Source organism: Haemaphysalis longicornis, unplaced genomic scaffold (genome assembly GCF_048455015.1).
Source record: "Haemaphysalis longicornis isolate Haplotype H1 unplaced genomic scaffold, Haemaphysalis longicornis Haplotype H1 scaffold_12, whole genome shotgun sequence".
Classification (NCBI taxonomy): Eukaryota; Metazoa; Arthropoda; class Arachnida; order Ixodida; family Ixodidae; genus Haemaphysalis; species Haemaphysalis longicornis.
This window is the reverse complement of record NW_027526225.1, coordinates 121,894,700-121,920,353: the sequence shown is the minus strand read 5'-3', so window position 1 is coordinate 121,920,353 and position 25,654 is coordinate 121,894,700. Positions and strand designations below refer to the sequence as shown.

General features: G+C 45.9%; 1 protein-coding gene across 3 annotated transcripts in view; it reads left to right on the top strand.

Moving 5' to 3' along the window:
* LOC144163424 (uncharacterized) overlaps positions 1-25,309 on the top strand; it is a 204,055-nt gene extending 178,746 nt beyond the window's left edge. For 2 of the 3 annotated variants that reach the window (XR_013320926.1, XM_077694411.1), the window contains one exon: positions 4,348-7,186. Coding sequence is in view for 1 of the 3 variants with exons in the window: in XM_077694411.1 (XP_077550537.1) it covers positions 4,348-4,515 (168 nt within the window). In the remaining 2 variants the exon portion in view is untranslated. Of the gene's footprint in view, positions 1-4,347; positions 7,187-24,574 lie in introns of those variants that run through there. The other variant, XR_013320927.1, reaches the window with a different exon arrangement.
* The last annotated feature ends 345 nt before the right edge of the window (positions 25,310-25,654 follow it).

The following is a 25,654-nucleotide window of genomic DNA, read 5'->3' as shown; positions in this document are numbered from 1 at the left end:
CAATATACTTAAGGTTCTCTCCCATCAATCGTATGGTTCCGACAAAGAACTCCTACTACGGCTCTATACTGCTTTGGTTGGGTCTCGTTTAGACTATGGCAGTGTGGTATATGGGTCGGCGACTAAAACAGCGTTGCGAATGCTTGACCCAATGCTACACTTGGGGCTACGGCTTGCGTCGGGTGCTTTTCGCACTAGCCCTGTCGAGTCTGTATGCCGAGTGTAATAAGTGGAGCCTTGAGAACCAACGGACGTACATGGACTTACTTTATGCTTTTAAAATTTCATCTCTGAATAACCATCCTTTTTATCCTATCTTTAACGACACATCCACATCTGTGCTTTTTGTAAATCGCCCATCCGTTCCTCTGCGCTTTTCACTTCGAGTGAGAGAGCGAGCCTCGGATCTGAGCGCTTCGTTTTTAGATGTGTGCAGATCATCCTTTTCAGACATTTTACCTCCTTGGAAAGTTCGTCCTGTGTCCTCCGACCTTTCTTTTATGAAACTTGACAAAAATCGGGTACCGCGATCTGCAATGCTGCAGCACTTTCTGTCTCTGCAGTTTAAATACCCACTTGCAGAATTTTACAGTGACGCGTCTAAAACCTCGACTATGGTCTCCTGCGCTGCTCATGGTCCGAATTTCAGTGCAGCCAGTACCATGAGCGTCCACACAACAATTTTTTCAGCAGAAGCATATGGAATTTTACTGATTGTACGACACATACTTGAAAATCAAATTCCGAAGTCTATCATTTACACGCATTCCTTGAGTGTTGTTCGCGCACTGTCATCGCATACACCCCCCAAAAACCACATGGTTAATCTTATATTTAACACTATCATGTCTGTGTATGCGCAGAAGCATCAGCTGCTCCTCTGCTGGGTCCCAGGACACGCTGGGATCGCTGGGAACGAGTTGGCAGACGAGAGGGCCGCTGCTGCTGCACTCAGGAACACTGTAGACATAACAACCGTACCATATACAGACCTCAAGCCACACATAAGACAACACCTTCGCAGAACATGGCAAACACACTGGGACTAACAGACAGACAACAAACTACATGTAATAAACCCACACTTGGGACGGTACACATCTGACTCACACAACAGACACACGGAAGTCGCCTTGGGTAGGCTGCGGATGGGGCACACCCATGCGACGCACTCGTATCTGCTGACGGGATCTTCAGGACCCCAGTGCGGCAGGTGCGGAGAGGCCCTATCCGTAGTGCACATACTAATCGCATGCAAGGCACTTCTCACAACACGACACAAACACTTCAGAGAACTCTACAGACAACATATTCCCCTACATCCATCTCTGTTTCTGGGTGACGATGCCATGTTTTCCGTTAAACGTGTGTTTGAGTACTTGTCAGATGTGAATTTTTAAAACCTCATTTCCTATCACGCATAATCAAATCTGGCGCTATACACCAGCCATCACCATTGCCGTTAATTGATTTTATTGTTGTTTTGGCTTTAGTAGCCACTATTTTATTTTAGATACTTTTGTTTGGCGCTCTTTGCCCCAGCTGGCCTTGCGCCAAAAAACTCTAACCATCATCATCATCATCATCATCAAATATTGTGCACCATGGAGGCAGTACAAAGCGCCATCAATCCTAGGAAGGGGGTAAACGTCCTTTGTTAGTTTCTTCGAGTGTGGATTGACTACAGAGAATCGCAATTGTTTGACTTCCTTCTTGTCTACAATTACGGGTGAAGCTAGTGGACTGAAAAAAGGTTCTATGATGTTGCGAAGCATTTTGTCAAAAATATTATTTTAAAGATTCTGTAATGGTTCCTGCTCCAGAAATACAGTATTTTCTTGGTTTATTAAAGATTCATGGTATAAAGTCTACAAGGAGTACCTCCAACGAAGCTCAGGCTGAAAGCCTAGGAGGTGGTCTTCCAAACAATTAAAGATGTGGATCGTAGAGTGCAGTATACGTGGCAGGCGACTCCCATTGCGAAGCGAGGAGCAAAGGTACAGTCATGGATCTGCAAATGACCTCGCCGCTTTAAGTCACCGCTTTCTTGACGTCCACGAAGCAATGACACGGAAGCAGGACTCGTGGGTTCCTTAACATTACACTTTGCATACCGAGATTGAGCCCGATCCTTCCCAGCACACGAGACGCACAAAGCTTCTCGTTGCTTCCCATTTTGACGAAACACTGCAGCAAAATCCCACATCCATTACAACTTCTGCCGGCATTAGGCCAACGCAGATAATATACGTAAAGGAGACAGCAGTTGGAAAAATGAGCTTGCCCATTACGTAGACACCCCGGCAGCCTCTCTGGACGGCTTTTAAGTAACTTTAGCATGAAGACAAAAATTAAAATGACCTAGGTAACATTGCCAATGAAAGTGAAAATGGACAGCCTAAAATGGTAATGAGAAAACTGTGAATTCAGATTTTCTGCACGTGCTCGTAGACGGCATTCCGTTAGCGGGCGTGCCTTCCTTACCGCCATTAGCATCATTTTAATGGCAGTTCAGTTCCTGCACCTTTAACAGGGATTTCGTAGAACCAATTAAACGTACACACAGACACAAACGAACGTGTCGAAAATCCTTGAAGATATTACCGCTTCGCTAGAAATTGCAATATAGAGCCTCCATCAACTAAACTTGGAAACTAAAACCAATCAGCTTAATTCGGTTGCTAAACAGTCTTCGTCATGATCGACAACATCATGCATTCTATCACAGCCTCGTTGAACGCTGACATCGAAGTCTGTGCACAGTTCTGTTATAGGCCGCTTGGAACAGCTTTTCCCCAGCTCAGTATCTACAGCCTAAAAGACAAAATGGACAAGAGACAAACAACATGGCTAGACCGTAAATGAGAGGCGCAGCAACAAGTTCGTCTAGAGAAGAGGCAGAATTCCCAAACACAAACTGTGTACTAGGCGGGGCCACTTAACCCGCGCCGTGGTGGCTCAGTGGCTAAGGCGTTGCGCGGCTGAACACGAAGTCTCGGGTTCGATTCTCGGCCGCGCCGGCCGCTTTCTGACGGAGGCGAAAAGCAAAAACGCCCGTGTGTACGAGATTTCCGTGCACATTAAAGATCCCCAGGTAATCAAAATTAATCCGGAGCCCTCCACTACAGCGTGCCTCATCGCCTGCGTTGCGTCGGCGCATTGAACTCTACAATCAATCTGTCAATACGAGGTGCTGCGGCTTACGAGGTTCAGGACACGAAGAGGCCTTTCTAGGCAAGAAGTATCGTCGTGATTCACCATCTTCCCGTCATGCTTATTCCAACGCATGGATTCATCACCGCTCTTGCAAAGACGCGCTGCGCATCGCTGACCTGTACGCCACACATTATCGCTTCCGCTACGAAGCGATGCATGTTTTTATTCTCTACGAAGCTTTGAGGAAGGAGTCCTAGATGTGCACACTGCGGGTGCTGTTAACAAACTTGCCAAGTTTTAACGTATTCATGTTTTTTTTTAAATTTGGTCGGCGAGAAGTCCCCCAGGAAGTCATTGCCCAAAATGAGCAATGTGTGTTCGCATTTTTAGTCACCCGGAACGACGCAAGCGATACTGTGGACCGCAGAAACGATGCTTGCCCCACAAGACTGCGATGGCAGCAGGGCGGTCGACTGAGAATTCCGACGGCCTCATAACCACCAAACTGCACTAAAATCACTAGAGAAACAAGTACTCCTTGGAGGAAATGCAATTTCCTTTGGCCAGCTTGTGTGAGCTTATTTTCTGAACTATAACCCGAAGTTTTCTGTCTTCGGCGGAAGTGCCGGCAAGATGGCTATAACTGCGCAAAATTCCGAAGGTAAAGAACCGGCGAAAGGAAGATTTAGTTCCTGTGGTTAAAACTTTCTGGCCTCCTAAGGGCGGGCAGCAAGCTGCGGTCAGCAGTACGCAAAGAGTTTTGAAGCTTTTTTCTGTTTTTTTGTAAGCTCTCTCGACAGATCGCATCCGCCTTGCAGGAAGCTTTTTGTGTAAAGTTTCTTCGGTCTTCTTTTTCTGCTGTTTTAAACATGGCATTGCCTTTCGTAAAGATGGCATTGGTATTGTAAACAGGGCATTGCGCAACCTATTTCTTTGTCCCGTTTTCTGTCTCTTCGTTTCGCAAGTCCATTATTGTTGTTAGAGAAATACTGAATTGTGAACCCTACGATGAGAGTTTGAACGCGAGGAAATGTAAAAACGTTGGCGACCTCATACTTGTTTGACATTGTAGACATTGTACATTGTAGAAAGAAGGCCTCACCCAAAGACTTGACAACCCGCTTCACGAGTTGTCAGAGTCAATTCCGTACCTTGGAAGGATATCTTTCAATGGGTATCATTGTTTGGCAGGTGTGCTGCGTGTTCATGCCGAAGAGGCAAGGGAAAGCTGAGCCGACGGGGCGCAGCCAACACCACTTAGACTTTCAAGGCCTGCGGAGTGCCGCCGTGACGTCACGCGGAAGGGGCGGCCGCGCGCCGCCCCCAGAGCACGGAAGAGGAGGCACTGATCAGGTTTAGTGCCGTGTCACTGCAAAAATTGTGGGGTCGTAGTATTCTGTTTCTGTTCCTGTGCTTGGACATGACACCCATATTTTCCCGACCATGTAACGCCAGGCTGTGTTGTTTGAGTAAGCATATCGGTGGCCACAAAAATCGTTTGCACTGTTGCTCGCGAATACTTTCTTGTCTAACCATTAACCGCACTAACTATAAATTCATCAGACAATAGGAGCCTCTTCATTCATTACATTGAAGTGTATATATGGGATTTAAATGTGCTGCACTTGCAACTAACGTTTTTCAGCTACAATTGCAAACGAGGAGAAGTTAGATAGTTTTTAAGTGAAGTTATAAGCACAAAACATTAACACACGAAGCACACGCGCTCGTTTTGGATAGTTTTCGGGCAGTAAAATGCAATACTTGCTAAAAGACTGTACGTAAAGCTAAATTTGAACTTTACCAGTACTTATTTTAAATATGCTCTTTTTGTCACGTACGAACAGCATCATTACGAATATTTTGTTGTAACATACACACTATATTCAAGTTCACTGCCATGCGCCAAAAAGCGCTGTGAGAGCGTAATGCAAGGCAAGACGGCAAAATAGGATTATTATATGACTAACTGGCTGATCATTCGTGGACGCCATTCTAAGGATAATGAAAAATGTTATATTGTGCGTGGAGGTGTGTGCAGCCGATGCCTGTAAAAAGAGTGAGTTGGTAAGAAACCTTTTCACCTCAATAACGACTTTTAATTTTTTTTGAAATCCGTTAGAAGCAGTCCTTCACACACTACGCTTAAACTCGAAGGGGCCGGACTATTTGTCATATTTCGCAGGAAACGATGCGACCATGTTGAACTATTGCGCTTATCCTAAATTTGAGGGCATGTCGCTCCACATCCAGATAAAAGTATCACCACAAAATTACTCGAATTTTTTTATGAACCCGTTCACGTCCATCCTGAGCCATTTACTTTTTGCTACCGCGCGTAAAGTATTTTTTGGTGAATTAATACGTCTTGATTAGTGAAACATGTGTTATTAGGACTGTCTTTGTGACTTCTCCGCAAGCAACCTTTTTTTTTTGCAGCGAAACATCCTAATGATGCCAGCTATCTTTTAAAAGCATGCAGATCGAACACCACAAATGCCTTTATGATGACTTTAAGCGGATTTATTGCACTAAAAGAACAACAGTGCTGCTGTGAGCACAGTGACTCACTTGCTCAGCGTTTGCAGCTTTTTTCTTTTGTTTTTGCGCTAGCGTTCGCGATCTTGTCATTCAGTCGGCAACAGAAGTTCTTAAGCACAATATTTGTACTGCACCACAGCACATGCTTCAGCAGGAGCTCACCCTGGAGTTCAGTGTAGGTTGAAAGTATTCTCGGCGTATCGCACGTATCCATTTTCGTCGCAACTCGTCTTCTTGAGGAAGCCGCAACACCGGCACTTTACACTCGGGTGTGTAATTTCCGCGACACCACGGAACTGATCACTTGCACGTCATCACACATTTAGCGCGCACCATCCCGGCAAAATGACAAATGACAGGCACGAAAAGAAGCACGGTCAGGATCATGCTGCAGTACCATGCACGTGGGTGCAGTGAGAAAAAAAAAAGCTGACTGAGAACACAGCAGTTTGTTTACAGGCGCCGTCGAAAATAGTGCGGGGTAGGTATCATTCAACCTCCGTCGAACTTGCTTGCAAATAACGGCTGTAACTTATAAACATAATATTGCTTTATCTTTGTTCACAATTTACCGAACAATCTGTTCTCATTCTACCGCAAAATATACATCGGTATTTGTTTTCACTGCGCGAACTGACACAAACACGGGCATGCTGTGTGGCACTACTTGAACCTCTTTACCCTAAAGGAAACTTGTTGCGAGGGGTGGCTATGGAAATTCTGGTAAGTTGTGGTTAGTGAACCCGGCCGCCCAGCCACTACAAAGGATAAGCCACGAAGTTATGCTGACTGGGCGCGCCTTTTCTTTTCGTCCCCTTCTCGTTGGGCTTTTGTGGGCCCCATCGGGAGGCAATTAGCGTGTCTCGCGACAATGGCCGTCTTTCTACTCCTGCACGTACCTGCCTGTGCCGGGGCGGGGGACAGTGGAAGGGGTGGCAGGGCCCCCGGAAAAGCTTGCAGGTGACGCTGGCAGAAAAGTATTTGGGCTTTGCAGGGAAGACGACCCTGTGCTTTGCCAAGAGGCCGACTTTTTCAATTAGCCCCCGCCCGCCCCTGCCCGATGACGTAGGCCGCGTCGCGCAAAAGAGAATTTCGGCTTTATAGTCTAGTCTAGGTGGTGTTGGCGCAGCTCGGCCCGCCCGACGAAGGAATTACGAGGGCGCGACCCGGGGAGGGGAACTGAAGGATAAAGGCACTCTCAGACAGAACGCCGAATGTGTCGCTTGTACGTCTCTCGCTCTCCGCGAACACTACATGGTGGCAGCGTACGTTCGAAGATGATGATGATGGTTGGTATTTAATGGCGCAAGGCCGGCCAACAAGGGCAAAGAGCGCCAGAGAAGAAGTTATTTAATCGTTGATGAGACCGTAAATACTAAAACATGTGAGTAAAAGTAAAAGTGAAGCAAAGCAAAAGACACTAGAGATGACTGGTGTATAGGGCCAGGAATATTATTTATTTATTTGTTTATTTGTACAATACTGCGGACCTTGAGAGGTCCAAGCAGGAGAGGGATGTACACATCCAGATGACATGCGTACAGATACAAGATCAATACATGAACGCGGGGATACATAATCCACAGGTAAGTATGCAATCATTATACATTGGATGACAGCAAGGGTGAACACTCTGGCAAAACATTCCAATCGGAAACAGTTCTGGGAAAAAATGAATTTTTGTATTGGTCTGTACGGGCAAAGAACGGTTTAATACTTCGGCTATGTTTGTGACGAGACGCTCGACTAGGGTTGTTAGCTATGTAATCTTGTGACTGGATTCCCAGTTTATTAAAATACAGCTGGTGTAGAAAGTTGAGACGGGCACTTTTACGTCGGTTGGCCAATGGCTCTAGGTGTGCGAGCTCCAACATAGCTGAAGGGGAGTCGCGACGTCTAAAACGTTTATAAATAAAACGAGCTGCCAATCTCTGAATTTTTTCAAGCTTTTCTTTATTAGTGATACTGTGGGGGTCCCAGACAATGCTCCCGTATTCCAGGGTGGGTCTTACAATGGATTTGTATGCAATAAGTCTAAGCGACGAGGGGGCATCACCCAGTTTATGCTTCAGAAATCCTAATTTCCTTCTCGCGGAGGAACATATGTTGTTTATATGTGTTGACCAGTTAAGTCTAGACGTCAAGGTTAACCCCAGGTACTTATGTTCCTCCACTTGTTTAATCTGATAATTGCCAAGACTATACATGAAATGAGATTTATTCTTCTTATTTGAGATGCACATGTGAACCGTCTTGTCGAGATTTATAAGCATATCCCATTTATTGCACCATTTCGTTATTGTATGCAAAGCGTGGTTAAGAACTTGCTGGTCAGCGGCAGACACTATGTGGCTAAATATGATACAATCGTCCGCAAACAGCTTGAGGCGTAGAGGGGGCTTTACAATTTGGCCAAGATCATTAATATAAATGTTAAACAGAACCGGTGCCAACACCGAGCCCTGTGGGACGCCCGAGAAAACATCTAGAAAACGAGAACAGGCACCGTCAATTTCAACATATTGCTTGCGGCCAGTTAGGTATGAAATGACCCAATTGACGATTTGTGATGGGATGCCTAAGTTTTTCATTTTGGTTATTAGTTTCGAATGTGGAACTCTATCAAACGCTTTCGAGAAGTCTATTAGAACTGCGTCAATCTGTCCGCCCTCGTCAAGCACCTGTGCCATCTCATGGACGGTAACTACTAATTGAGTTGCAGTTGAAAACCCTCTTCGAAAACCGTGCTGTACGTTAGTAAGAAGATTATTATTGTCAAGAAAATCATTTAGGTGTTTAGCAATTATGTGTTCAAGAACTTTACAAACTGTGCAAGTAAGAGATATGGGTCGGTAATTACAATAATCGGTGACAGAGCCTTTTTTAAAAATTGGTTTCACTCGGGCAACCAACCATTCAAGTGGTAGGCAAGAAGTTTCAAGAGACTTAGAATACAATTGTACCAAGAATCTAGCCAGCAGCTCTGCATATCTTTTAAGAAATGCGGTAGGAATGTTATCAGGTCCTGCGGATTTTTTAGGATCTAATCGTAGGAGCTGCTCAGTAACACCTTCGACAGTAATATGGATATGTTTGTTGCTATCGTTGACGTAAGGGATATTACCCAGCATGGCTGGCCTTGAGAATACGCTCTGGAAATAGGAATTAAACGTTTCAGCAATTTCTTTTTTATCTGTAACAATGCGAGCACCAACAGCTATTTGATCTACGCTTCTTGAGTCTTTGTTTGATGACAAGTGATGACAAGAGCTGCAGAAAGTTTATCTCCGCTAAAGATTTATCAACTGGTTGACTAGAAAACATTGGTTCGTCAGCTAAAAAGTATGATGGGTGCAGTGGAATGTGTCGTCTGTATAATTCAGGGAAATATTTGTGTCGTGTTGTGTCAAGTACCTTGCATGTGATTAATATGCGGACAACGGATAGGTCCTTTCCACACCTGCTACACATGGGTCGCGGAGATCCAATGAGCAGGTGGGAGTGCGTTACATGTGTGCAGCTTATCCGCAGCCTAACCAGGGTGACTTCTGCGGATCTGTTGTGCGAGTCAGTTGTGTAGCGACCCAATTGTGCTTTTATTACGTATAGTTTGTTTGCTCTTGTGGACTTCAGTGTAGTCGCCACGTGGTACGAAGCTGTCGTCTGATGTGTGCATTTAGGTCGGTGTACGGTACTGTTGTAATGTCAACTGTAGTCATGAGAGCAGCACCACCAGCTATTTGATCAGCGGTCTCAGTGCCAGGGATACCACAGTGGCCTGGTACCCAGCATATAGTTATTTCTAAATTTGAAGCATATGCAGTCATTATAACATTTACAAGAACATCGATAACATAGTTTTTAGACGACCTTCCTGATGACCGTGCCTGCGCAACGCTTAGGAAATCTGTGTACACGATGGACTTAAGAATTTTATGTTTGATGATGTGATTTGAAGCGAGTAACATGCGATACGCTTCCGCATTGTGAAAATTCATTCTTTTACTAACCCAAACATTTATTCCGTGCGCAGCACAAGAGACAGTAGTAGCAGTTTTCGACGCGTCGCTGAAGAAGTTTGCGCTCATGTACTTGTGCTGCAGGAAAAGGAAGTGCTGAAGAATCGCACTCCTGGGTACCCTATTTTTTAGATGGGAAGCATCTCATGCTTTGGGCTGTGTCCCTCTCTCCCTCGTTGTCGCTGTCGTTGTCCGCCGTACGCAACTGTACTGCGCATGCGCGTCTCTTCAGCCCCGTCAGCGTTTGGGCTGACGTCAGCGCAGTCCACTATAAAATGAAATAGTTAGGCGGCGCCCGGTTTCGATCCCACGACTCTGGCCGCAACGGGAGGTACGTTGCGCTCTTCCCACTGCGCTACAAACTGAGACGGGAGCATGTGCTACGAACGCGCCTTATGTCCTTCACTCATTAAAACTACGTGAAGAAGCTACTGATACAACGAAGGCACGCGAAGCTGAATGTCAACAGAAACGACAAACTGAAAACTAATGGGAACTTCAGTCGACCCCATGGCTGCTTTGTGTACTACTCAGGGTTCCCCTACGGGAAGATGCTATAATTTGTTTGTAGTTGCGTGAATGACAGGGCACATGATATAGGACAAAGATGCCATGGTGGAATGAAAGTATGAATGTCTTGTGCGTGTCTGAAAGGTGGACATTCAGTGCAGGAGCCTCCTCCCTCCCTCTGAGAGAGAAAGGTAAGGAAATAGATGGTCTGTTTAAACAGAGTTGCAAGTTTGGTGTATCGTTCATGATAGGATTAAAAGGATGGTTGCAGAGAGACACAATCTTAGATGCATACAGCAAGTCAACACACTCCTGCTGATGCCCTAGGCACCATTTGTCACACTCGACATACAGACTCTCAACAGGGCTAGAGCGGAAAGCGCCGCATGAGAGGCGAAGGCCATGATTCCGCACTGGGTGGAGCATTTGTCGCCGACCCATACAAGACCCTGCCACAGTCAAGCCGAGACCCTACCCGGGCAGTGCAAAGGCGCAGTAGGAGTTCTTTGTCGGCCCCATAAGATTGGTGTGTGAGGACCTTAAGAATGTTAATTGTTTTTGCGCATTTGCATTTAAGCTGTTTGATGTGCGGAATGGGTGCAAGCTTAAACATGTAAGCTTAAACAGAAATGCATACGGACGCCAGCGATATAGGCTTGGGTGCCCTCCTCGTTCAAAAGCAAAGCTGCTGCGAAAAAGTAATCGCCTTTGCCACCCGTGGTCTGTCGGAAGGAGAAGAAAAACTCTTCACCCTCTGAGACAGAGTGCCTCATAATTATGTAGGACATTTAAAAATTTCGCCCGTACGTGTATGGTAGGCCACTCAAGGTTGTGACCGACCACCATGCGCTGTTTTGGCTCCCCAATTTGAAGTACCCCTCTGGCCGCCTTGTGCGGTGGAGCTTGCGCCTGCAAGAGTTCGACGTTGCAATCGTCTATAAATCCAGCAGCAATTACTGCGACGCCGACTGCCTGTCATGTGGCCCCGTCGACCCGCCAACACAAGACTCCGATGAAAACAGTTTGTTCTTCAGAGTCGGGATGGAGAGCAACCTACCTTTCAGCAGCGTACCGGTGCCGACTTACATGTCATGATCGACTACCTCGACCCACGCAACGTCGCCGTGGCTAGGGCGTTAAAACAGAACTTATCACCATTCAGCCTAAAAACTCCGTCCTCGTGAAAATGAATTTCAGCACGGATCGAGAACGAATTATCTTCTTGTCATCGCCGCAGACCTTCATGACGAAATTTTGGAAGCGTGCCACGACGACCCATCTTCCGGACATCGCGGCACAGCTCGCACTATTGGAAAAATCAAGGCGATGTACTACTCGCCGCTCCTTACATCCGCCGTCAACCAGTACGCCCGAAGCTGCCATGACTGCCAGCGACAAAAAACGCCGCCAACGAGACCCGCAGGACTTCTGCAGCCGATTGCCGGTCCATCGATCGGCTGCAGATCAGAATGGACCTTCTGGCCCGTTCCCCACGTCACGATTCGAGAACAAGTGAATTGTCGTAGCGACAGACTAAATGACCGCCGTCTGTTATGTAGTCTGTAGCATACGCAGAGACCGCCGCTCTTCCGAGGAGGACTGCCTAAGAAGTCGCGAAGTCCTTCAGAAATCAAGTTGTGCTGCGACATGGAGCCCCTGAAGTCGTAATCACGGACCGCAGAACGGCCTTCACTGCGGAGCTTATGCAAGGAATATTACGCTACAGGAAGTCACGGATCACCGAAGAACGACGGCTTACCACTCCAAACGAACGGACTAACGGAATGTCTGGACAAGACGATCGCGGATATGCTATGTACGTCGACGTTGGACATAAGACTTGAGACGAAGTCCGTATGTCATGTTTGCGCACAACATGGCTATTCAGGAAACTACGCAGATGACACCATTCGAGCTTCTATATGGATGACGGCCGACTACGATGCTTGACGGCATGCTTCCGCACGTAGAAAACGACGACCTCAACGCCGACGTCCAAGGATACCTTCAGCGTGCGGAGGAGGCCCGCCAGCTCGCTCGAGTTCGCACCACGGACCAGCAGCTGGTGGATGGCACACAGTACAACCTCGGACGCCGAGACGCCGAGTACCACCCAGGGGATCGTGTGTGGGTTTAGACTCCCACCGGATGGCGTAGACTCAGCGAGAAGCTCCTGCGACGGCATTTCGGACCCTACCGGATTCTGCAACGTGTTGGCGAACTTACCTACGAGGTGACCCTGGATGGTGATTCCGGAACATCACGATGACGCATGCAGTCCGAATTCGTCCACGTGGCTCACCTGAAGCCTTACTACGCAAGACTACGGACATTTTTCTTGCTTGTTCGGACTATCTTTCATTTCAGCATCGGGTCGATGCACTCTTAGAGAAGGGAGGGTAAAGCCACGAACTATGCATTGGGTCTTTTCATTAGTGGTTTGTTTTTGCCGACCAGTTGCGCCGGGCTCTGTTATCTGTGTTATCCGTGAGCCAAGTGAAGCGCGTTTGTCTCCTTTGATAGGGAGAGTGTTTCGAAATAACGTCTCCAGCCTAGAATAATCTTCTTTGATCTGCACTGTTCTGGATGCAATTGGACGGTTCGATAAACACTCGCGCTGAGAGATAAATGGCCGCAGAGCAGACGCCGTGGTATTCGAAATTCCGACATGCTTCTGCGCACGTCATTTTGTTGGCTGCTGCTTCGCCGCATCTGTATTCCTTGAGTTTTTAGGGTAGCACACGTTCGCTCCAAAAACCTTGTTTTTTTTTCACGACAACTGCGTCATCTTTGGCTTTGTGACAATATGGAGGTCCGTGGATAAGCTTGTCATTTTTGTAAACTTTTTTCGACACTGGGAACTGATTTTTTTGCATTGCAAAGAAACCTGATCGGCAGCAGCCTGTCGCGAGACGATACGCGAATGGCGTCAAGCCGAACCCTTGAACAGCTACGCTCTTAAAAAAATAACTTGTCTTACAGAATCCATATTTTGATGCCTTAGATTGCCAACAAAAAATTGCCTTCCCGGCGATGGATATGTGTTCAGAGTATAAGCCGACACTTCAAAGATCGGCATAAGTTTGGTTTTTGTAAGCTGACTTTCCCAGATTGTGTGTTGCGCCGTAAAACATGGTTATCTATGGAGGGAGTATGGTAACTTCCTCACTTCATACTCTCGTCCACCACCTCTCTTTCTCGACTCATGTATACTTCTCTCAACGAGCGGCGTCTCTCTTCCCCCTTCCGTTACGCAATGCCACGCGCTCCTCGGCGGCCACCCGTGCACCGCACTAGAGCCTGTGCCGTGTTTCCCGTAGCCACGCTAAAATTAAAAGTCATTGTCTGTATTTAACAATCGCGTATATCCTTACTGTGTGACTTATACATCCTGCCAGTGTGATTGTAATTCAATATAACAAATCTCGAATACAGCTAAACCCCAACACAGCAAGCCCCGTAAGACCGGCAGCTCCGCTGGACTTCCCCTTTCCCCGAATAGAAGGGCTCTGATTTTTCGGCCCCTGCAATACTTTGGCACGCAAAGGTAAGCCAGAGTTTATTCCTTCAGTGCCCACATGTTCAGCGACCTGTTCTGTAGTACTGACCACTCAGATTCCTCCCTTTTCATTGGGAATGAATAAACGAAAATCAAATATGAATCAAGAGCCATTCGACTTCGTGAAGGTGGATGGCCAGGAAAGCTGCCATAGCGGTTACACAAAATTTAGGTAAACAGTATGCTGAGGTTCTGATTTTACTTTTCTATTAAACGTTGACAGTTGTCATTGCTAAGAAAGACAGACACATACACACTATTTTTACGAATCTACTGATCTCAAAATTGAGCATATTGATAAAAAATCAACTGAAGATGCATATCCAAGTGATGATTAGTATAAGCTTCAGGTACAAATCATGCGAAGGACAGCGTGTGAATTTGGTGGTGATAGTGGGCTAATAGCGCACGCAACGGAGCCTTCTTTTTTTTATTGTTTCCCGCTTCAAATGCACGTGAAAAATACATGAACACGTAGCTATATAGGCTTCGTTCAAAAGATGGACAGCATATCTGCGAAAACCCTAATACAAACGTCATTACAAAAGTTTGTCTGCTTATAGACTTCTTGAAATAAATCAGTTAAGAACTTTCGCTGCCTCCAACTCTCAGTAAGGTACGTTTCACTCAGTGGTTTTAAGGGGGAAAAGCATTGAATGCCACTTCTAGTTCAAAAAACAGTCATTTCGATGACACAGTGCTCCACTTGGTGGGCTTTGTTTTTTGTTTTTTTTTTCTTCCATCTGCTGAACTTTGACGCTACCCTTCTATGAGTCAAATTTTAAAGGAGCTCAAATGTTCGATTTCCTTTCTAGCGAATTGTATTGAATCCACTGACTGTGGTACTTGCAAGAAAACCTTAGAGTCGAAAACTTTTAAAGCCTTTAATTTGGAATTCGATTTACTCAGACAACAAAGTGTCTACACTGCAGGCTGAATCTGGTGCCCTCAGTCCTGCAGCGCAAGCAACGAGGTGAGATTTGAGATCCTAAACGCGAAGGCGGAGATCCAGGACAGTAGGGCACCCATTCCCCTGTATCGCAAAAGTTTATAAACGTAAAGATTTTCTATCTCCTTCTTTCAGCAAGCCGTAACTTTAAAGAAAGACATTTTAGTGTGTTTTGCTCCAACCAGTCTGAACCTAGCTGTTTTTTTTAGGAGGGGGGGGGTAATTGCCGAGGCTGCATAGCGCTTTCGATAAGATTAGCTGACAGCCTACACGTTTGTTGTGCTGTTGTTGAGCGCTACAGAAGAAATCGGGCAGAAAAAAGCAGGTAGGCAAAGCAGTGCGAAAATATTCTCCCGTAAGTGACTTCAATTTGCCCAGACACCAAGCCCATACTTTTAAAAAGAGCTGTTTCGCTATTCGCGAACCTCATAGCTTGAAAAACCAGTTTTCTTGACTCTAGAAAGCTGCAAGCGTCTTCAGCACATAATATTCTTAAACTTCATTTACAAAATTCTAATAGCCCATAGGTTACGTCACCCCGTAGATTATTAGACAGAGGGTGGGGCAAGGGAAGGCGCCGCCACCCTCTCTGTGTTTATCTTATATGTGGTATTCTATAAAGGCTATCTTTATGACTGCCTCAATATTATTTGTTGTCATCATAATCCTTTCAAGGAGACTCGGTTTGTATGCATTCGCTGGCCTTTACTAGCGCACGCCAATGAGCCCACTGTATGAGCTGTATGTTTGGCGTAAAACCACAGTTTGATTTCCAAAGCATAACCGCCATTTTGCAAGCATTAGCGTCTTGTCTAGACAACTTGCGTCGCGCGTTTTAATCTCACTGTTATCAGTAACAAAGCATGACATTGGGCGTTATGCTTTGGAAATCATTGAGCATTCTGTGGTCATGCGAAAATTTTCGACTTTTCAATATTCATCATCTTCTCTAGACAACTTGTGTCGCGTGTTTTAATCTCACTGTTATCAGTAACAAAGCACGACAGTGTGAAAGTTCGCATGATCACAGTATGTTCAAGGAACACAGCCTTGGTGTGTTCCTTACTCAAGAATAAACTGCAAAATACTGCTCCGAAATTGCAGCATACGGTAGTGACTGAAGCGGGGCACAACTTATTTTTTTTTCGGCTCATCTCTCGTAATCTGAGCACGGCTTCGGGCGAGTAAACACCGGACACGTGTGGCTGCTGGCGATGGAAGGATCAAGTGACGCGGCCGCAATCCCGGCCGGGAAAGGAAGCACGTGACGGGACTGCCCTGATGGGGAATGTATTGTTTGCCGAGTCAAGGTCATGGCTTAAATTGTTTTGAGGGGTGTCACCGTCTCTCACTGTTGTTCGCTATCAAACGTCAAAGGGCTGTCACTCTGGCTCCTCCGATTATTGCAAAAGGGTGTTTATTATCACCGCGAGGGTTTGTGGGCCGGAGTGCAAATGCCGGAGAATTTTTGTGGACTCGTGTCTTCGTTGAAATGTAGTACAATAGCGCTAAACACGGTAGCGGCAAACACATTTTGAAAAAAATTAGACAAATTATTACCAGGCACATTTCTTGCCACTAATCACACCAGCAGATGAGATTGAAACCATTGGTAACTGTCAACTTCGCAGTGATGTCATGCAGCATGCTACTTCGGTATAATCCTGTTCCATCAAAGCTCATTCCTAAGAATGCACAGCGCCTGGGCAGCCGTGCCGTATACAGCAACATGCGACAGGCAGATATAACCCAATTGGGCAGATATCACCCAACTGGGCAGTAATTGGGCATATATTCCCAATTACGCATTCACGCAACCGCCACGTTCGGCCGGCCGTTATAACAGCAACCTACAATGCGACACCGGTGTATACCACTTTTTCCACCTGCCCTGGTTTTACTTCGCGCTTTGTCACCGGCTCAGTTTCATGCTAGGATGAGCCGCGTACCAAGAACATAAAAGAGCAGGGCGAGTTGTCCATGAGCGCGTCACGTTGTTTTCACGGCTGTTTTGTTAGGCAGCTTCAACTGCTCGAGTTTTACCTTAGGTGGATAGATGTCAAAAAACGTACCGTCTCTGTGTACCGGACTTCGTAGGACAATAAAAAAGCGCAGTTCTCCAGAAAATTCCTCCCAACTACACTCCATTTCCCGTCACAGCACCAGAACAGCTGCGGACTGTCGAAGCAGAAATTTTGATGCGGATCACCATATGGTCCTTTGAGACGAAACGCCGGCGTCAGCGTCTTCTGAAGCAGCCATATGGAGCCTAAATTACCATTTCCTGCTACGCACAATCTGCCTCCATAGCAACGTCGTCGTTACTAAGTGGCGGCGCTACACAAAGAGGGTGGTACTCGGGTAAGCACTGGCCTCATTCTGCGGCGTATACCAGCCACCAGCGCAACAGGTCGCCTTGCGCGGGGCACCACCACTCCCACTGCCGACGCTGTGGACATCGGCCATAAACACTGACATGTCTGTTCGGCGCCGAGTCAACCGTACAGTGTTCTGTCGGGCAGTAATCTAATGTAACTAGTCTCACGTACGCTGTAGGATGTACTATTGTGATGTGCAGGTAAACGTCGATAGAACGCAATTGACAAAAGTTCGGAATTTTATTATGAAAGTGTTTTATGCCGTGGTACACATACCTAACCGACGTCATATCCGTCGCGGAAATGACATCACCAGAAAAAGTTTCATTTGCGGGGCGGTGCTAGGATTCCAGCCCACAATCAGTTTGGTCGCAACGGAAGGTGTGAAACTCTTTGCTAACTGAGTCATGAAGTCATGCCGGAATGGCTGTACGAACGCGCCTTATCTCCTTCCGTCTAACTTCTCCTTTCAGATGCTGCTGCCGTAAAAGAGAGGTAACGCAAAAACGCCCTGCAGGAAAGCGAGCTTTCTCTGGCAGTGGTGATGAATGAACTGAACTGAAGTGAACTGAAAAGAAAAATTGCTTCAGTGGCCAAAATTGAACCTGGATCCCAAGCATTATGAAGCCACCATCTATCCGATCGCTCCATTTCCACATAATCGAAACAGTCTACACTCGGGCAGCCAAAGAATCCATCACGAGAAAACTTCGCGTTAAACCATCATCGTCGTTAAATGGAGGGGCGCAAGATTTTTGCTGCAATATACATTACACAGTTCCCAAATTACGTTGGACACCTTTCATTTTCACAGCTTAGACAGCACTTAGAATATATACTCAATATGGACACAGCACACAGGTGAATTCACCCTTCCTTCGGTTTTAATGGTCTTTTCTCTAATTACGCCACATGCGGTAGTACTGTCCGTGCATGCATAGGGTGACGTACTGGGACACTCTACTGTGCATGTAACAACTGAGCTTACAGTAGATTTTTATCTTTTTTAATATGGTACTTTCACATATCTTGCAAATGTGATGGGAACACGATTATTCAAAACAATGAATACAAGACCCTGCTCACGTGCACAAAGAAGGCTTACCAGCTCCGAAAAATACACATACTGCGTTTGAACCCGTCAAAAGCAAAGTACACTTGAACACGTTGAAAGCCATGTACAGAGAGTACACAGGTACTATTTAAGCACATTGACCTGCCCTGAATACCTAATTTGCATTTCCAGAAAAGGACAGCATTGACCGCACGCAGCACATTAAGAAAAACATCCACAGAGTAAAATACAGAAAACCTGCTCTTCAACCAGGCTCAAACACATTTTTCCGGTAAAATATCTGTTAACAAGCCTCCACCTTGGCAACCACAAAGCTAAACGCACATCAACTACAATAAAAAATAACACACACATGATCACTTATTCAGAACAGAAGTACGCATACACTAACAGGGGGGGGGGGAAGTACGTTCACATTTTGAACATCACACAACATATTACGTGTTCATTCATTTTACCATATTGATTCAAAAAGAAAAATAACAGAAGCAGCATGCTGCACTAGCAACAAAAAACTCTACGTTTATAGCGTCTCTACACAGTAAAACTAAGAAAAAATAACAAAACAAAATAAATAGGGTGCACCAAATTGTAATTGACAAGCCACACATAAAAGGAAGGTTAGGTACACAAGGGTCAATTACGATATTCACAAATCATAGTTCAATCAATGTGCTTGCGGTGCATTGATCACTCTAATTATTATATTTTTCTTCAGTAATTTTTATTTGAGCAATTGCTTCATTAAAGAATGTTATTAGGAATTTCATGCTATAAACTTCCACATAACCGAAATTAACTTTTTACGATGTTCAAAACCGAGAATGGTTGAAATGAACTGTGCTCCATCGCCATAGCACACTACATAGAGCCTTGGCGAACACTTGCAAGCTAAAAACATGCTTAGCCTTTTCAAAAGTGTAAGCACAAATTCAAGCTAAAAATTTATGAGTCATTCACCTTTGTGCAGTTAGATGACCAAAGAATTTTTAGCGCATGACATAATGGTGTTACAGAATTTTAGTGAAAGGCATAAGCAAATTTTAGTTAGCTTCACCACTGGTGGCAACCATTTCTAAGGAATTAAGACGGCTACAGTTAGAGCCGTTTTTTGCTAAGCATTCATCATAACGTTGGCCGTGCCGCAAGGCACCTAGATTACAAGACCATAAGTTAGAAGATATTGTAGATCGCACGTGGCAATGTGTTCCTGTCTAACATTACTTTAAGTCAGCACTCAAATGTCTAGACCTAATCAATTAAAAGCAAAAACACCCATATGCCGATACTTGGGTCCCCTTTAAAGATCTCGGGGTTGTCGAAATTAAGCCGGAGCCCTTCACTACAGCACGCCTCGTAACTCAGGTGTAGCCTCGGCACGTTAAACACCACAATAAATCAACAAGAGAACCCCACACAGGGAGCCAAATTCTGAAACCTTCGTTTTAGGAAGAATGATGAAGCGTTGGACAGTCATTGCTCAATAACACTTGCGGAGGAGGGTAAATGGCTGACCTACAAAGGCGGCACAGTGGCTCAGGCATTGTGCTGCTGAGCCCAAGGATGCGGGTTTGATCCCGGCTGCAGTGGCCACTCTTCTGATGGAGGCGAAAAGCAAAAAAGCCTGCGCGTCAAGATTTCAGCACACATTAAACATCCCCAGGTGGTAAAAATTATTCCGAAGCCCTCCAATACAGCCCGCTTCACGACCAAGCTGCAGCTGCGGCACGTTAAACCCAACACTCAACCAATGTTTCATGAAAAATGGTGCTATTGGGTACAGAAACCTTCCTAGAATGAACACGGTCTAGCTTGCTCAACACAAACTCGGCAGGAGACTGAGGTTAAATCCGTTTGTGAAGCCCACTCAGTGCAGCGTTAACGCCAATCAACGTTGCAAGTTGATTTGCAATTGCCTGTGTTGCCTTTGCAAGGCGCACGGGCTGTCCATTTCTGTTCTCGAACAAATGCTGATGTAGCCCAAAGTGGACCTCCGTTTCTAACAGAGTCAATGATATGTGTTAACTGGTGCATATTAAAGGAATAGAATACCTCCCCATACAACACATGGTGGTCTGTGACAAACTTCCCTAAAAGGTGCTCTGCAACATCAACCTCTTCTTGAATCTCGACTCTAAAAGCAACGTGTATATGGCAATAATCAGAAGGCCGAAGTGATGTAGGTATAGAGCAGAAAGAATATTGAGCAAAACTGGAAAGGAATAAAATAATAGCCATGCCCGCAACTAATTGGCCTTCCAATAAGTCAATGTTTAACAGAACGCGGTGTTCTGGTAATATACCCTGGAGGTTTAATGGATAGAAGACGGCTTGTCAACTAACGTGGCCTTACCGCCCAGGTATCAAGGCCGCCTTAAGTGCTTACGCTTGAACCACAAACAAATGAACATTATAACTACTCCAAGAGGCATGCAGTGGATGTAGTCGACCACAAATTCTGTGCCGCAGTCAAACTGAGGCAAAGGATGCAAAACTGTTGGCCCTTTCCCGCCTTTTACTGCACGGCCTGGCCGCACTTTCTCGTTTGTTTCGCTTTATGTGCCGACTATTCCTTAATTATTTTTTTTCCTGGTGGATAAACACACACAGTCCCTTTCTTTGGAAGTGAGTAAAGTACTCTTGGGGCTTTTAATTAAATTAAGCCAATTAAATTTCTTTATGCCTTGCAACATTTCCCGTGAAACGGTGTCTACAGAAGAGAGTGGAGCCTTGATATAAAAACTATTTGCTGGCCCGTTTCCGGATCCCGCCAGGTCAGCCCGTTTTTTGCCAGTGCCATCCCCTCCAAACAGAAAGGCTTCAGAAACGTATTCATTTTTGGGCTTTTCCCCCAACCACAACAGAGTCAAAATCTGAACTTTTTTGCGCGTACGAGGCGGCAGCTCTGGAATGATGCGGCGAAGTGGCCAAAGAGACATAGCCGTATTTTGAAAATGTGAACCCCATCAATATTTAAAGAGAGAAAAATCGCACTTGGAGCGACCGGGATGTTGCCGATACTTGGCGTCATCTACAATGAACTGTAACTCATGGTCTCCCGATTCGTTAGGTGCTCTAGAAAAAACCTTGTACATCCGGTCATTTTCTGGGAATGACCGAAATGTGTCAGCAATCTGCATCTGCAGAAAACTGCCCTTTTCCTTGGAGGCCTGACCGCAGTTCATACAAGTGCTTATTTCTTCTAGGTGCTCATGGCAGTGAAGGCAAACAAATGGTCGTGCACTTGAGGTCCCAGGTTCGTTGCCCAAGAATGCAATGGGCTTAAGGGTTGGTGCTGCATCACCAGGAGCTGCGTCAGCTGCTACCCCATAAGCAGCCTAGCGGCGACGGGTGTCCTGGAGAACGTGGGACAGACGGAAATAGCAAGAAGTAAAATGTATGGTAAATAACACAAAAAAGAGGCAAGCGTTTGCATCAAAAAGGCTCATGGTGCAATTAAAGCAGCAAATTTGACACTGCCTACTTAGCAGCAGGCAACGGTTGCTTACCGGTGCTTGACTTTTAGGAGAATAGAAAAACCACAAATCAAGCTTATTGGGACGTGCATAAAACCATAATCACAAGGTTTCCCTTTCAACGTAATTTTTTTAACAGCAGAGCTGCGGCAGCTGGCCGTAATGTGCAGCCTGTAACCCGTTACAAATACAAAAAAATGCCGAGCGCTCATGTGCGCGTGACTCGCAGCGACCGCCGAGCGTCCGGGCACGCGTACTGGCTTTTGGAAACAAAAAAAAAAATGGCGAAACCCCGAGGAGCACCTCGCCTTGCCTAGCAACCAAGAACACCACAACAGGCGCAACACCTGCTCCACAAAACCTCGACGCGACTCCAGAAATGGCGCGCATGCGCGCGCTGCAGCTGTCGTCAAGCCCTGCAGTGCATGCAGTGCTTGGCATGAAGAACACGAAGACATCGATGCGTATGGCAATGGCTACTACTAGCACAGTGCAAAGCAACGATGCAAAATGTAAATAAACAATTTCAAACGCAAAAAGGTGCGGTTATATGTCCTTAGTGCTCACGTAGAAAGAAATCTTGCAGCTTCGCTATGGTTCCAGGCTTCCGCGACTTAGTACCAGCTTTGCCTGCTTTTCCCAAAATAAACTTTCAACTGATAAAACAGGGCTGCATAAAAATGAGTAAGGGTTGCGCTGCGTATTTTCGGCATGTATTTATGTGATCAGTGATTTTTTTAAGTTCACTTTTACATGCAGTTTTCAATTTGTGATACATCCCTATCAATGCAAATTCTAAATTATTTCTTTTTCCATTGTGAATGGTCACAATGTACTAAAAAAAACCTTCAACAGATAGTTTTTCTATGTATTTATGTATTGTACCCTCACGGTAAAAATACATTGTAGAGGGGAGGGCAATAAAAATTAGGAAAGAAAATACAAACACAAAAGTACTTCGAAATAAACATTAGGGAAGAACATCAAGTTTGTATGGGATTTGTTGACTAGGTTACAACTCAGTGCAGAGTTAAAACATCAAGAAAACAAAACAAAAGAAGCCTTGGCAGTCAAATAGAATCAACGTAAACCCTTCCAAATAACGAGAAAACAAATCAGTGGCTAGACTTTCCACCGAACAGCGGGTAAAAAGAAAAAAGAAAGAAAAAGGTACAGAGGCGGAAAAGAGGCCCTTATTTGAACAGCGCATGCCCACACAAGAACAGAAAGTGGTATATCCAGCAATCTATACCGTTATCGTATACACTAGAAAAAAAGAACAGAATCATTTTGGCAATTCCAATTTACAGACAATTTTAAACAGAGCCCGCGCATGACACTTTTAATTTTCTACGGTCCAGGAAACGGAGATTGAATCGGGATTTTAATTAAACATTCCGTACCACTGTTATGCCCACTAACTAAATAGGATATTTGCCCTCGACAGGTGAGAGGAAATCAATCAGCAGGCAGTGATTTAAAAATTTCGTTGCCATACTTAGAATCTACGATTCATTGCATAAATACATGTACTATGGCCACTTCTGAGTTTAAATTCTTCAGTTCTTCGACTTTTCATAGCAACCTAGATGAAACGTTATGCGCACCTGAACACCTATTGCTGGCCAAAAAAAGCTTGTAGATTTAATTCTTATCTAAGCTAGTGCAAACAGCTATTTGAAAATGATCTTACTGACTGGTGACTTTACCACACCTTAGAACTATATTTTCCAGAACTGAAAAACGCAAGCAGCAACTATTAGGCGCTTTGTCCTCAACTCGGATATTGGGGCGCAGCTTGACCAAAGTTCAAAGAATATACGGTTGTGCATGACTTAAGCGCTTTCTTTGCATTACATGAGAGATCGAGCACTTTTAAATGCAGAGCATTTCTTAGCCTCGCCTCTTCCTGCGTCGGACGGCGTCCACAGCTCCGCGTCCGCAGCAGGTGCGCCTCTCCTCCTTCCCTCCTCTCTCTCAACAGCAGCTTGCGCGCGCATGCGTCGTAGTCAGCCCGTTCGCTCCGTCGCGGTCTCGGCGTAACAGGTGCGTGATAGCAGCGCGGTGGGGCGTGGAAGGGCGCGCGCTGCTTGCGCATGCGCACTCTCCCCCCCGTACTGCTCTCCCTCTACTGCGCGCGCTGCAAATATAAAGCGGCTAGCGGTCGCTCGTGCTTCAGTCACTGCGTTCCTCCTTCCTTCCATGGTTGACGCTCGCTCCACCCTAACGCGACTTTACTCTCCTCTCTCTACCCCAAACCAACACCAACGCAACTACGACCCAACTACCCACCCTAACGCGACTTTACGCGGCGTTAACGACCCCCAATGCTCTGCATTTACTCGTGTTCCCCTCGCGGGAAGGCGCGGGAATTTTTTGTCCGAAGAGCGTTGACAAAACAATGAGCTATTCGAATGCCAACAGACACCAAAGGTCGAAATTCAGGAATCAAGTTGGCGCCCTTTCAAGTGGGGACCCGGGCTGCGATTCCTACTCAGGGCAGTGACGATTCCGTCCCGACAAAATTATAGAGGTTGCATTGCTTCGTCTGGGAGCAGTTTTATGAGGGATCAAGAGATTACCTTTCTGCGGCACGGAACCGGTGCCTTCTTTTTACCTTAAAAATGGGAAGTCATGCGAGACTAATCCATCGGAATTTCGCATTTTTTTACGTTGGGAGAGAATATGAAAAAATGCTTACCCTTGAGAGGCGTCTTGATTCGTCAACGTGTGAGTAACAAGCACTCATTTTGACAACAATGTGGCCACGCCGAGTTGCATAAGCCTCCACGTTGTTCTGTAAACCAGGTAAACAATAGGAACGATGCGTGCACGATTTTTTATGAGCCATTTCTGGCAGCAGCGGCGGCAGGCCAACACATCGTCTAAGCCATCCCTGGAATTTTTGCAGTTGCTGCCGTCGACGACTGCGCAGCCCTCCTGGATTCACGGTGACCAGCTACCGCTGGCCGCAACACTTGACAACTAACCGGGCTTCTTCAATGACTGTGGCTTACGTCACACATGGAAGATTCCGCCGCCCAGCACCTTTAAAAACCTGGACGATACGACTGACCTGCCATTTCTGGCAGCAGCGGTGGCAGGCCAACACGTCTGCTAAGCCGTTCCCGTGATTTTTGAAGGTTGGTTGAAGTTTGCATAGGTTATTTCATTCTTAGTGTGGAATATCCACTGTTGCTGCCACATTGTCTTGCTGTAAAGTGACATGAATGACGAAAGATTGTGTTGCTTGTGCTGTAGCCCGGAGATTAGAAGTCGAGAACCGCACATGACAAGTAGTGAATGCAAATTTGTCTGTCACGTTGACAAATGTTCGAGTATGTCTAAGGAACAGTCTCTTCAATGAGAGAAAGGAAAAAAAAATTACACCATGCATCTCCCCTCAGGGAACTATGTGGTGATGCAAAGCATGGGGATTCCGAGCAGACTTAACGCCGCGCAGCGCGCGCACCTGCTTTTATACAGCTGGAGGAGAGGAGAATCGAGGAGAGACGCGCATGCGCAGTGGGGGTGTGGACGGCGCAACAACAAAGAAGGGATACAGCCCCGACCATGAGATGGCTCCTGGAGCGACAGTGTCGCCGGTGTCTTCCTGGGCCGGCATCAGACGAGCACGCTTCCACTTTAAAGGAGCCATGAAGAGAAAACACAAGTTTGGTTCATTCAAAAGATTGTCTCGTTAGAATCATACTGACACCACTTTTAACGTAAACTTCGCTCAAATAAGCTACATAATTAGGAAAAACGGGAATGGTCATGCGACCCACCAGCTCATTTCCCCCAACAGAACCTGTGATGTCACATGGGCTAAGCTCTGCGATTGGCGGAGGCTGGCAGAAGCAGACGCAAATTAGGTAGAGCTTACAAACTAGACGAACGAGCGATTTGCGCTTAAATTTAGGGCACATTCTTTACAAAACAATAGGAATGATGGGACAAACAGTGGAAGTTACGAAAGCACATGTAAACA